This window comes from Squalius cephalus, assembly GCF_949319135.1.
Source record: "Squalius cephalus genome assembly, chromosome: 17".
Taxonomy (NCBI): domain Eukaryota; kingdom Metazoa; phylum Chordata; class Actinopteri; order Cypriniformes; family Leuciscidae; genus Squalius; species Squalius cephalus.
Window position 1 is genome coordinate 18,108,350 of NC_137138.1, and position 12,830 is coordinate 18,121,179.

General features: G+C 38.2%; 1 protein-coding gene across 6 annotated transcripts in view; it reads right to left on the minus strand.

Annotated features, from left to right (window-relative positions):
- Positions 1-337: 337 nt before the first annotated feature.
- The window catches only part of gria1b (glutamate receptor, ionotropic, AMPA 1b), a 54,586-nt gene continuing 42,093 nt past the window's right edge, over positions 338-12,830 (minus strand). The window contains exons 12-16 of one of the 6 annotated variants that reach the window (XM_079847408.1): positions 12,426-12,624; positions 10,064-10,311; positions 6,437-6,551; positions 3,769-3,903; positions 338-2,081 (exon numbers count right to left, since the gene is read on the minus strand). In XM_079847408.1, coding sequence (XP_079703534.1) covers positions 1,923-2,081; positions 3,769-3,903; positions 6,437-6,551; positions 10,064-10,311; positions 12,426-12,624 — 856 coding nt within the window. In that variant the 3' untranslated portion in view covers positions 338-1,922. Of the gene's footprint in view, positions 2,082-3,768; positions 3,904-6,312; positions 6,552-7,059; positions 7,175-10,063; positions 10,312-12,413; positions 12,625-12,830 lie in introns of those variants that run through there. The other 5 variants (XM_079847407.1, XM_079847405.1, XM_079847406.1 and 2 more) reach the window with 5 other exon arrangements.

Genomic DNA, 12,830 nt, shown 5'->3' on the forward strand with positions numbered 1-12,830 from the left:
CAAACAAGCCGTCGCCAGTGTGCTTTGTTCCTCTCAAATGGACCGTTAGAGTCAGGCTATTAATCTCACAGCACGAGCCATTTATGTTGTTGTCCCTGTGTCCGCTATTAGGCAGATTTCCATAAAATTCTTTTCATGGAATCGTTGTCTACGTGACAATATTTAAACTGTTATTACAATGACAATATTATTACAAACAGAAGTTTTAGGGTTTCTAGGTAGACGGTCTGCTGGGTGCTCATGCTGCCCTTGAATCCGTTAATACTGTCACAACTTATTAGCCGTTCAGTGTGGGAATGATGTACTATACATATCATCAGCTACTTCAAAAGAAAAATGTCATGTAAACCAGGAAAGGAAGACCGAACGGAAGTGGCACAATAACAATAACACAAAAAGCAATAAATACAAAAAGCGTAGTCTACAGCCCCTTTTCTCTCTCTGACGTCTTTAACTCTCAGGCTCTATTGAGCGGCATGGATAGGGGAAGCGGTGATTGATCCAAAGTGTTCATAAGTAAAGGGTGAGACTGTGAGCTACAGCAGTAACAATGACAGGACTGGTAATCAGCCTCTCCGCACCTATGGAAGAACTCACCTTCCCTAGAGAGGCTTGTCAATCAAACCCGTTGGAAAGGAAGACATTTGTAGACTGTGCAATGAAGCTGACACACTGATGTAGCACACTTCCTAGTTTTTCCTGGGACGACATCAAACAAACGTTCATTTCATTCATAATTTTTACTTAAAGGTGAAGTGTATAATATTTTTCAATCTTAAAGTGATAGTTCACTCAAAATTTTTAATTGTGTCATCATTTACTCAACCTCATGTTGTTTCAAACCAGTATGGCTTTCTTTCTTATGTGGAACATGAGAGAAGATATTTTGAAGAATGTTTCAAATTAAGTCCATGCAATGACAGTCAATGGAGAGACAAAAACTAGGGATGCACAATATATGGGCTAATATATGTTCATTTTTAATGTTAGCGTTATCAGCCTGATTTGAAAATTTGGCCAATGTATTAAAGCTGATAAATAATAGATGATTTCCTTCAGCTGAGACACTTCAGATGCACACTGTTTGCCATTATGGTTTTGAATTGTTTGAAATATGATTCGAATCACTTCAAAAAAGAAACATACAGTTAAGTGTGGGGTGTGTGTGTGGGGGGGGGGGTTCCACAGAAGAAATAGAAAGTCATACAGGTTTGAGACGACACAAGGGTGAGTAAATAATGACAGAATTTTCATTTTTGGGTGAGCTATACCTTTATGATACTTTTTCCTTTCCCAGATTAATAGTGCATCCTAACCGACCTGAATGGGGTGGGATCTGTTTGTCTGACCAATGGCAGACAAGGGTTATTATTTTGCAATTGCTGCTTGGTGATGCTAGTGGCACAGAAATTACACACTTCACCTGAACTATTTGATAAATAATGATGTGTAACTATGGTTGAAGAAAAATGTTGTGTAAAAATGTTCCTCTTACAGAGATGGAGTCAAAGATATATCATAAGGCAGAGGAAAAGAGTAAAATGAGCACAACTGGAAAATTGTGATTTGGGGGAAACGAGACAATAAAGAAACATTGCAGTTAAATTGTCAGTTATTTATGAGATTGAGGGACAACTCAGTTTTCTCAAAAAATGATGCATACAAAAACACCTCACGCATGGTCTCCTTCTCCTGCACCAGAAAAGTCCCCCCCCCCCCCCCCCAAAAAAAAAACACATCTTATTATTAGAAAAGTAATTTTCCTCCATCCTTATCTAAATTCATTTGGAGCTCAAAGTGTGTCCATGAATCCATTTGGCAGTACTATAGTGGCAGGTGAGCTGTACGCTGCAGTGTCTCTCACATCCTCTCCCACTCTTGGTCTCCTGATGTCCCCTGATCTCAGAGAGGCTGATGGCCGTTTACATCCCAGTGGTGCTGAGGCCCATGGCGGCCGCCTGGCCCATACATGGCAGAGTCTGTGCCGCTTTGGGGAAGTCATGGGCCATCACGCGTCCGTTCTCACCTCCGCTGCCCATCCTGGTCAGTGTGGAGCTGAGCATGGCTGCGTCAATGATTTGCTAGGACAAAAAAAAAAAAAACACAAAGAAGCTGCTCAGCACATTGCACAGGCATTGCAGCACAAACGACAAGAGAGAGCTTTTTTAAAGCCGGCTAACTGGTACTCACCAGCTCTGACCTCAATTACGCGTAAACATATTTCATTTGATCTAAGGATTTGCTCCAGTCGGTACAGGCAATGATTCATGATAAGAAATGGTGAAAAATAACAGCCATCAAGTGCGGCAAGGATGAGACCAGTGCCACACTAACTTAAAGCCACTCTCTCATGTAGCAATTTTACATAATGAAACCCTGTAGGCTTGAAACTGGAGCTAATGATGTGGATGTTGGCTTGCACATCCTTGACGAATAAATGATTTAAATCCAGCACACTTCAGTGGATTGCTGGGGATTATGTTGCTCAGGCTCATGCAGACTAATTGGCCTGCAAGCAACAGCGATTTGTTGCTGTGATATTTTAAATGTGGCTGTTATGCGATTGTAATGTCTTAACACTTGAAGAATGAAGAAGAATGTCACATAGCGGAAGAAGACAAAAAAAACAAGGTGAAATACATAACAGTGTTCAACTTAAAGGGATAGTTGACCCAAAAACTCAAATTCTGTCATCGTTTACTCTCTCTCATGCCGTTCTCATGTTTGTAAACTTTTTTTATGCAGAACACATATTTTGAAGATTCTTTTTGTCCATACAGTGAAAGTGACTTTCAATGACTTTTAATGTATGGGCAAAAAAAAAAAAAGAAAGAGAGATTTTTCTAAATATCTTCTTTTGTGTTCCACTGAAGAAAATAAGTTATATTAAGTCTATTTTGATATGTCCCACCAAAATGTATTGTTTCAGTAAGAAATACATAAACACAGGAAAAGAAAACGTACTCAAGTTATCATGGCAATCTAATCATTTTAAAATTGCGGTCACACTTTATATTAGGTGGCCTTACTTAACCATTTGATACAATTTACGCATGTACATACATGTTGTTGCATTGTAATTACATTTAAAGTACTTACATTTAAATAAGGTTTGTAGTTACACTGTTAACTTTACCCCGAACCGTAACACAACCATTACTCCAAAACCTAACCTTAACCCTGCCCTACTCCTAAACCTAACCATACCTCAAACTCATTAGCAGTAAATGTGGGAATTTTCAGAACAACATGTAAATCCATAATCTTGTAGGTATTTAATGCTATTACATAGAGGTTAAGGCTACTTAATGTAAAGTGTGACCAAAATTGCGGTTCCTACATGCTGTCTGAAATATATATTTAGGCAACGCTGTGTGTTTCGTAAACCATGTCTTAAAATTACCTCTCAGATTTCCCTTTGAAAGACCTTAAATGAAAATTATGAGTCACCACATGGGTTTGTGGGTAATTAAATCTATATAAGTCACTGTATTCTTCTTAATTTTGTAAGCATTTGAGAGCAATGTGCTCCAGGATTAGAGAGAGGCGCAGTGGGTGGTATGATGTTTACACCCACCCACAATTACCTCTTAAATGCCAACACGTTCCTCTGCCAGATCCCCAAGAGGAAGTGAGGTCAGTATACGATAGAAGTTATAAAACAATATAAGTGCCAAATGCAAAGCCCATAATTAAATGTGGATGGATCTAAATACGGCACTATACTGGGCTGGAGATGCTAAATGGGTTATAATGGTTTTTACACACCTTCATCCTTCGAGACTCGATTCTGGATTTGTAACAGAACTCAACAAGGGCCACCAGCATGGCAAGCCCAAGCCCGCCAATCAGAATGTAGAAAACTCCAGCCACATTACTGAGGCTCAGAGCGCTGGTCTTATCCTGCAGAGTAGAGACGACAATCAAACACTCGAACTGTGATCTGTCACACAAACACATTAACACACAAATCTACAGGACAGCAACAAACATAAATCATCTCTTTCTATTACAGCTATTGAATAAACACACCACATGATATTTACAGCTATAAGATATAACGTACACTTAATGTACACAACCAAATCTAGACACTTATACATTCGCTATATATTTATATTATGATAACTATGGTATTCATTCTGTCACAGTATTTAAAATGAATCAGCAATAAAAAGAGCTGCCTAAATCATGCAAACGCATGCGTCAGCTTGGAACAAACAATCTTTCAGGAATTTCTGACTGTCTTGGCATAGTGGTTTCAATTTGAACAAATAATTATAAATAAATAAATAAATAATATTAATATTTAATAATAAAATATGAATAAAACCAAAGATATCTCCCTGTTTACATTTGAACTATATCTATACCTCTGATATAAAATAATAGTCCTTATTATTTAAAAACATGCAGGTATAAACCAAGTTTTTCGTCTTGTTTATAGAATTTCTTGGCTTCTGTATTAAGATTTCTTGCCCAAAGGTCATAACTGAGACCCTTTGGCGTCTCTCTCTGTCTCTGGTGGCAGAGACGTCACGTCAGGGGTGGTGGGAGTCAGTGACATGCATCTGTTTGGTGACCGTATTGAGGTCTCATCCATTGGCATGCACATTGTCTTTGGACAGAGACAAGACAGCATTGAAGGACTCTAAGGGGAAGAGCAATCCTGTTAGAGGGCATTCCATGGCAACGCTTTTCTCTCCAGACTGCCATTTACTCATGCTGAGATGAATGGGTGGCTTTAGGCTTTATATGTCGCTGTTGTTATGAGGAGGAGTTTAGGAAGAAGCAGATACCATGGGGGAAAAAAATAAAAATACCGAACAGCAACTATACTGAGCACCTCAGTGTTTCATATTGTCCATTTAATGTATTGTCCATTTAACATGTAGGCCTATTGATATAATTCCTCTAGAATAAAGGCAAGGTCGGAATATCTCTTTGTTTATTACTTGTATGGCTTCATGTATAAATTCACTGGAGTAATGGAGCTGATTAAAGGGATGGTTCGGGATGGTCCTTTGCACCATGACCTCGAGCCAAACACCCCAAAGCCAAAGTTTGTAAGTACATCAGGAGTTTATTTAAATAACACTTGCCTGACGGCTCATGCTACTGCTAACCCGGTCGTCGAGGTCACTTCAGTGGTTTGGGAAAAGCACATAAAAGTCCTGGCAGAAAGCGATGCATAAGGATGTAGTGTAACAACGAATTATAATTTTTTCCGAAGTGTTATCAACTTAGTGTTAACTAATAATTGTTGCAAACTGGCACTACCAACAAAATATTAGTGCATTCCTGGAACTGGGAGTTGTTACACTACATCCTTATGCATCACTTTCTGCCAGGACTTTTACGTGCTTTTCCCAAATCACTGAAGTGTCGTCGACGACCGGGTTAGCAGTAGCATGAGCCATCAGGCAAGTGTTATTTAAATAAACTCCTGATGTACTTACAAACTTCCCAATGCCTCGTTTTATGAGTACAGAACCTATTTGCACTACTGTAGAAGTTTGGTACCATTCTGGGCATTATTAGTGGAGTAATTTACGAGATACAAACTTGGATCCATTAGCGCCTGCAGGCCATTCGGCTGATATATCTAAATAAGCTCTAACTTTAATAATGTTTAATAATGGCTTGAGGTCATGGTGCAAAGAGCCTAGGTTGATTTTACTCCAAACCATCCCTTTAATATACTTATGAAATTAGCATAATTCAAGACTATAATAGTAGTATTCTGATGTAATGTAAACTAATTAAGATTAGCTATTCTTTAATATTAATATTTTTGCCACTATAGGTTAAAACACATTATTCTGACCTCTCTTTTCTGAAGTATAATAGTTTATTAATGTTATATCTGAATAATAGTTTAAAACAGATGTGACTGCTAATATATATTTTTTACAGTTACGTTTATATATATATATATATATATATATATATATATAATGTAATATAATATAATATAATATAATACAATATAACTCTTGAACCCAGAGTCTGATTTTATCCTTAAGCAAGTGAATTTATTGATGAACACATGATTTATGAGTGAAGAGGTTTGAGTTTTACACATGAATATGTACGTACGCACGGTTAGAGAATACGACCAAATGAGCAGGAAAAGCTCAATAATTTGTAAATGAGGCAAGCTCAGAACCAAGCACTGAAGTGAGTGAAGAAGAAAAAAAACTATGTTGCCTATTTCTATAAATACACCACAAGCATCACATCTATTTTGTAATGTGGGAAGTAATAGGGGCCAGACAGCAACATGATGACAGTGCGCACAAGTCTCTTGGTAAATGGCAGATTGGAGACAGAGCGTTGGCTGTGGTGCGTGTTTGAGAGAGAGGAGGACAGGGCCTTTAGTAAAGCACTAAAGCTGTATCTCTAAGTGAGGGAAAGGACCAATGAGTGAACTGACCTTTCTGGCGGAGTCCTTGCTTCCACACTCCCCCTTATCGTACCACCATTTGTTTTTCAGTTTGTCTAAGACGGCTTGCTCATTGAGTTTCAACACCGCTAGGTTTACGGGGATTCTTCAACCAGGAAAATAACATAAATAACATTACCCATGTTATCTTATGTTATTCAGCATTTAAGCAAACATACACCCATAATTACTTTTTGATGTGTTCTACATGTCTACAGATAAATAGAAAAGAAAAGAAACAAAACAAAAGCAGAAAAAAAGGAAAGAACAGCACAGTCACAGAGTTTGAAAACTGTCACTGCCAAAGTGATATGCATTAATACTCCATCTAGCTTTTGTGACCTTTCTCCCTACTGCAAGATGTGTATTACTATATCACTTTGGGTAACCGGCAAAAGAGATCGAAAACACTCGGATTTGCACAATTTTGAGCATGATACTCAATGTTATAATTGACTGTCAATCGTTTAAACGCCTCAGTTGCATTAAACAAAAAACGAGTTGGAATATGTTCAATTGGTGTACAACTGCAGCCGAGGTGTTTGTTAACTGAGGTTGCCGGTTACCCCCCCAAGGTGGTGGTTACCCGCTGGATAGCTCATATTGGGGCTGACCTTGGAATCACCTCCTCCGCTGCCACACTCTCCCTTGTCGTACCACCATTTGTTTTTCAATTTGTCCAACAGGCCCTGCTCGTTCAGTTTTAACACTGCCAGGTTTACTGGGTTTCTTGAAATGATAATAAAATAAGCTGGGTCAGCATTGGTGATATGATACGGCGAGGCAGAGGTTGTGTCAAATAAAAGTGAGTCTATTAAGTCGTAGAGGAAGTGAACAGAACATAAAACTGATCTGACTGTGTGCCTGGCTCTGCTGGGCTTGTTGATGTAATATTAGTTGTCTTGTGTTGTGCTAAAGTGTTAAAAAAAAAAAAAAAAAAAAAGTACTGTGACCAAATTATGAGAGATTTTACTGAGCAAGACCTCGTATTGTGGGAGAGGAAACGGGACGAATTAGCAATGCTCTGGATTTAAGCCCTTTGTCACAGCGTGGTCTGCGTAAGAGGATTCCCAGATAAAGTCAATATTACTGTAGATTAGCTCTGGAAAATCGAATACGCCGTGGTTGCGTTCCATATTTTGGGAAATCCCAACACTGCAATCAAATCCAGAGCGCTCTTAATGCGGCCCATTCTCATATGTGTGGCGGTGTCTTTCTCTGTAAAATCCCTGACTTCTTTCTGTACCCCTCGAGACAGGGGGAGAAAGAGGCCGATGTGCTTATGGATGACTAAAACAAAGCCAGACTTCATCCATGAACGTTAATCTGAAATCGGCAGAGTACACAAGACAACAAGGATGTCAGGGAGGATAATGATAGGTAAAACCATCACAACATCTAAAATGGAGCACATGAGAGGAGAATTTGAGAGAAAGATGGTGAAAATGCCACAAGTTGATGGTCAACATTTACGTTCATCAGCTTTGGACTAGTAGGAGAGAAACATTTGTGTTACTGTTTGAAAGGCCTTTATGAGTCATAAGAATGCAATTTAAGTGTCTGTGAGACAATATTTTAGGTGTATGGGATACATTAAAACGGATAAATGTTCAAAATAAACTGCTTTTTTCTATTTATCAAAGAATCCTGAAAAAGTATCACAGTTTCCACAAAAATATTAAGCAGCATAACTGGTTTTCAACATTGATAATAATCAGGGGCCGTATTCACAAAGAATTTTAAGGCTAAAAGTAGCTCCTAACTGGCGAATTTAGGAGCAACTGCTAAAAATAATGGGCGTGTCACTCCTAACTTTAGGACTCCTAATTTTTTTTCACTAAGAGTAATTCACAAAGCATTTTAGCCCTAAAAGTAGCACCAAAGTCTGGGACAGCTTAAAAGAAGTCGAGAGGACTCCTAACTCACTAAGACCTATTCACAAACCGTTTTTTGTGGCATTTCACGTTGCGGTGTTTTGAAATGCGTATGCGGCGGCTACAGGAGCTTCCAATCGCGAGGGAACAATTTTGCATTGTAGGCATAACTAGGGATGCAATAACGCCACCAACAACAACCAAAACTAGGCTACTCATTGCATGTAAACTAATTGTAACGTATCATTGTGAATCAAATTAAAATGTTCTTCTCTTTGCAAACGTAGGCAGAGGCATATAGTGACAGATTAATTCAATAATGTTGCAAAGATATTGCATCAATCCATATGTTTCATTAGGCTACTAGGCTATTTGTTTTGCCTTACTCTTTATTCATTTAGGCTATTTATTCAGTTATTCATCATCTTCTACATCAGCACTACTTGTGTAGCGCCACGCATTCTCAGACCTGTCACCTGTCACTCATCATCGTAGGGGAGGTGTTTGGAATCATTCCCGCGTTACAATCATCAGCCAATCAAAGTGGTCACTTCAGTCAAGCTCGTGCATGAGTAATGACGTCATCCATAGCAACGAAGACTCACTCTTAGTTTAGGAGTTGTCATTTTTCTTTACTAAGAGTAGGTCTGAAAGGCGTTGTGAATAACTTTTAAGAGAAACCTCCTAGGTAAAATCTTTTAGTGCGATTTAGGAGTACTCCTAGTGGTAAGATAAAATGCTTTGTGAATACGGCCCCTGAAATGTTTCTTGAGCAGCAAATCAGCAGATTAGAATGATTTCTGAAGGATCATGTGACACTGAAGACTGGAGTAATGATGCTGAAAATCCAGCTTTGCCATCACAGAATAAATAAAAAAGAAAACGATTATTTTATATTGCAATAGTATTACTGTTTTACTGTGTTTTTGATTAAATAAGTCTTGGTACAGTCAAAAACATTTTAAAAATCTTACCGACCCCAAACTTTGAACGGTAATGTATTGACATTGTTAAATGGAGTCCAGATGTTGAAATCAACTCTTACGAAATGTTTTCTATATTTGAATGCTACTGAACAGGCACACAGCTCTTATTCAAATCAGAGTTTAGCATTTAAAAAAGCACAGTGGGCTTTGTGGGCCGCTGTGGTCATTATTCTCAAGGATGTGTTCTTTGATGTATGTATAAAAGAACAGAAGTATTGAAATGCATTTAGTCAATGTGGTGAGATGCAAGTATGAGACGTGATAATAACACATAAACATTAAATATAGCGATCTTGATGATGGAATTATGATAAGCAGGAGTATACATTTTGTGGTAATGAGAGTTGATGGTACAGAACACAAACAGACAATTATAACTAATTTCAGTCAACACATAAAATCAGAGGTTACAGAGGAGATGCTTCTTTGAAAAATGATAAGCTTAAGCTAAGTCTTATTTAACATTAGTTGTGGCTACTTTATTACATTAATTTAAAAATAGACATTAAAAAAATTCTATATTAATTTTAAAGCTGAAGTGTCCAATTTTTTGGATATTAAATACTTTGGATACTTAGAATTGTCTATGCATATTAAACTGAGTAAGGATAAACATTTTAAGTTGTAGGAGAAGCCCTTACACACTTGCAATGCCTTCAGAAATCTCTCCAATGTAAACTCTCATACTTTTAACGGTTCATAATCATTGTCAAAAAAGAAATCATTTTTGGTTGAAGTATTAGGGGGCTCAGGTGTACCTCAAGGCGGATCCTTTGGGTGTGGCTACTCCATAGCCCTTTGAGTCCAGGTTTCCTCCCACCTTCATGGTGTCACATGGTTTGCGCTGTTCAATGTATTCATTCATAGTGGATTCCAGCAGATAAGCATACTTCCCTTTGGACTTCCTCACCCGCACGACACCGTCGTCTGTCGTCTTCACAAATACAGAAGGCTCTGCAGACTTCATGTAGGACCACATCTTCTCAAATACTGCGATCTTTGATCTCTGAGGAAGGGGGTAATAATGAAGTCAGGTTAAGAAGTCAGATTTCTGTGTTTGCCTCAATATGTTTGGTGTACACGATGCATTGATCAAAGGTAATAGTTCAAAAGAACTGCTGTTTTGTACCATGTTTAAAAATACACTACAGTTTGGGGTATTTTTGTTTTAAATAAATTATTACTTTTATTCTACAAGGATGCATTAAATTGATCAAAAGTGACAGTAAAGACTTTCATAACTTTATAACTATAACTTTTTCTATTTTAAATAAAAGCTTCTTTTTTAAACTTTCCATACCTCAAAGAATTCTGAAAAAAGTATCATGATTTCCACAATAATGTAAAGCAACACTGTTTTTAACACTGATAATAATAAGAAATGTTTCTTGAGCAGCAAATGCAGAAAATTCAGTTTTGCCATGAGAGGAATAAATTGCATTTTAAAATATATAAAAATAAAAAACAGTTATTTTAAATTGTAATAATATTTCACTATATCACTGTTTTTACTGTATTCTTGATAAAATATGTGCAGCCTTGGTGAACATAAGAGACTAAAAAATCTTTAACCCCAAACTTTTAAACCTAGTGTACATGAATAAAGTTTGAAAGATGTCGATTATAATTGAATAACATCTTAAAGGGATAGTTCAGGATTTTAGACATGAATCTCTATAGCTTCCCCATAAGCAGTGTGGTGCATTGACCATGACTTACCCCCGACAGCGTCCTGTGAGCCGAGCTCCGGTCCAGTTTTGGTCAAGATGAAATTAGTCCGGCAAGTTTGCTGGGGTCACGGCAATAAAGCTTTTTTCTTCTCAAATCAATATGTGTTCAAAAGAGTGATATATTTGCAGCACAAAACCGCTGTCTATGGAGAGGTCAGACCTCGTAATGGCTTGGCACTATTTTCTTCCCCCGTCATATCACTGCGCGCTGCCGCTACCTACAGCCAGCTGGGAGCCGCGCACGTGTCACTTTGTTTACAGCTCGTAAAGAGAACGATAACATGTCTGACTACAGCAGCGACGATGACAACATTGACTTCGACACACAGCCAAAAGAATATCTTTACGAACCTGAATACACAGATGACGAGTTACGCCAGATGGAGTTAGAAAGGACAGAAAGAGAGAGGATGGACAGAGAAGTTGAACAAGTTGAAGCTGGAGTCCGCACCATTTTCTACAAAGCTTGTACAAACTGATCGCTCTTGGTGAGTAGCTATGTTAGCTCGTTCGTGTAGCTGTTCTGAGCACGTAAACACTGCTGTAAACACTGCCGAACAACTGAAAAAGTGGTGTGCGCCTGCGCAGCTCCCAGCTGGCTGTAGGTAGCGGCAGCGCGCAGTGATATTACGGGGAAGAAAATAGTGCCAAGCCATTACGAGGTCTGACCTCTCCATAGACAGCGGTTTTGTGCTGCAAATATATCACTCTTTTGAACACATATTGATTTGAGAAGAAAAAAGCTTTATTGCCGTGACCCCAGCAAACTTGCCGGACTAATTTCATCTTGACCAAAACTGGACCGGAGCTCGGCTCACAGGACGCTGTCGGGGGTAAGTCATGGTCAATGCACCACACTGCTTATGGGGAAGCTATAGAGATTCATGTCTAAAATCCTGAACTATCCCTTTAAAACATCAATTTCTGGCTTTTCCTCACATAACTCTGCCACAAACAGTCTGTCTATATACTCCCACACAGAACTGAAGATAGCAAATATACCACGTGAAACACAGACTTTTTTTTACATTTCTAAACTTGAATTTAAAATACACGAAGTACCTGATATCGTGGTCCTTCAGCGTGTCAATTCAGGACATTTAGATTCATTCTGTTTGTATTCTTGGTGTATGGATAAAATGTGCAAAAATTTTACCTTTAGGGCAACAAAAGCTTCTCACCATGGTAGTACCCTCATATTTGTACCTTATCTTCTCCAAAGGGTGCATAATAATACCTTAGAGGTGAATATTGGTACATTGAAATATTAATATGCACCTTTTAATGGTAGATAAGGTACAAAGCTAAGGCACAATCTTTGAGAGTACTGATAAAAGCAAAATTTTTGCACATTTTGAATAAGAGTATAGTAACATACTTTTTCTCTTACCCTGAAGAACTCTTTGGTGGATCCTCCATCCAGAGTTCCATAAGCAATCTCTGTTTGCTTGGCTAGATCCTCGGCACTCTCAATGGGTGACACCATCCTTTCCACAGTGAGGAAGGCAGCCAAATTGGCTGTGTACGAGGAGATGATAATCAGAGTGAAGAACCACCACACACCTCCAACTATACGACCAGAGAGAGATCTGGGGGGTACAGTTTAACAACAAACAGGTGGTTAATTGTCTGGAATATTGCAGTGATCCCTATCAAATTAGACTCATTATTGAAGTGTCTGAATTTTAATATGATTTCCATTTCTAGCTGTGCACACAGTGGAAAGATAACAGATTAATTAATAAATGAATGACTTTATCAGCAGGCATATATGATGAAAAAAGGTCTTCTTATT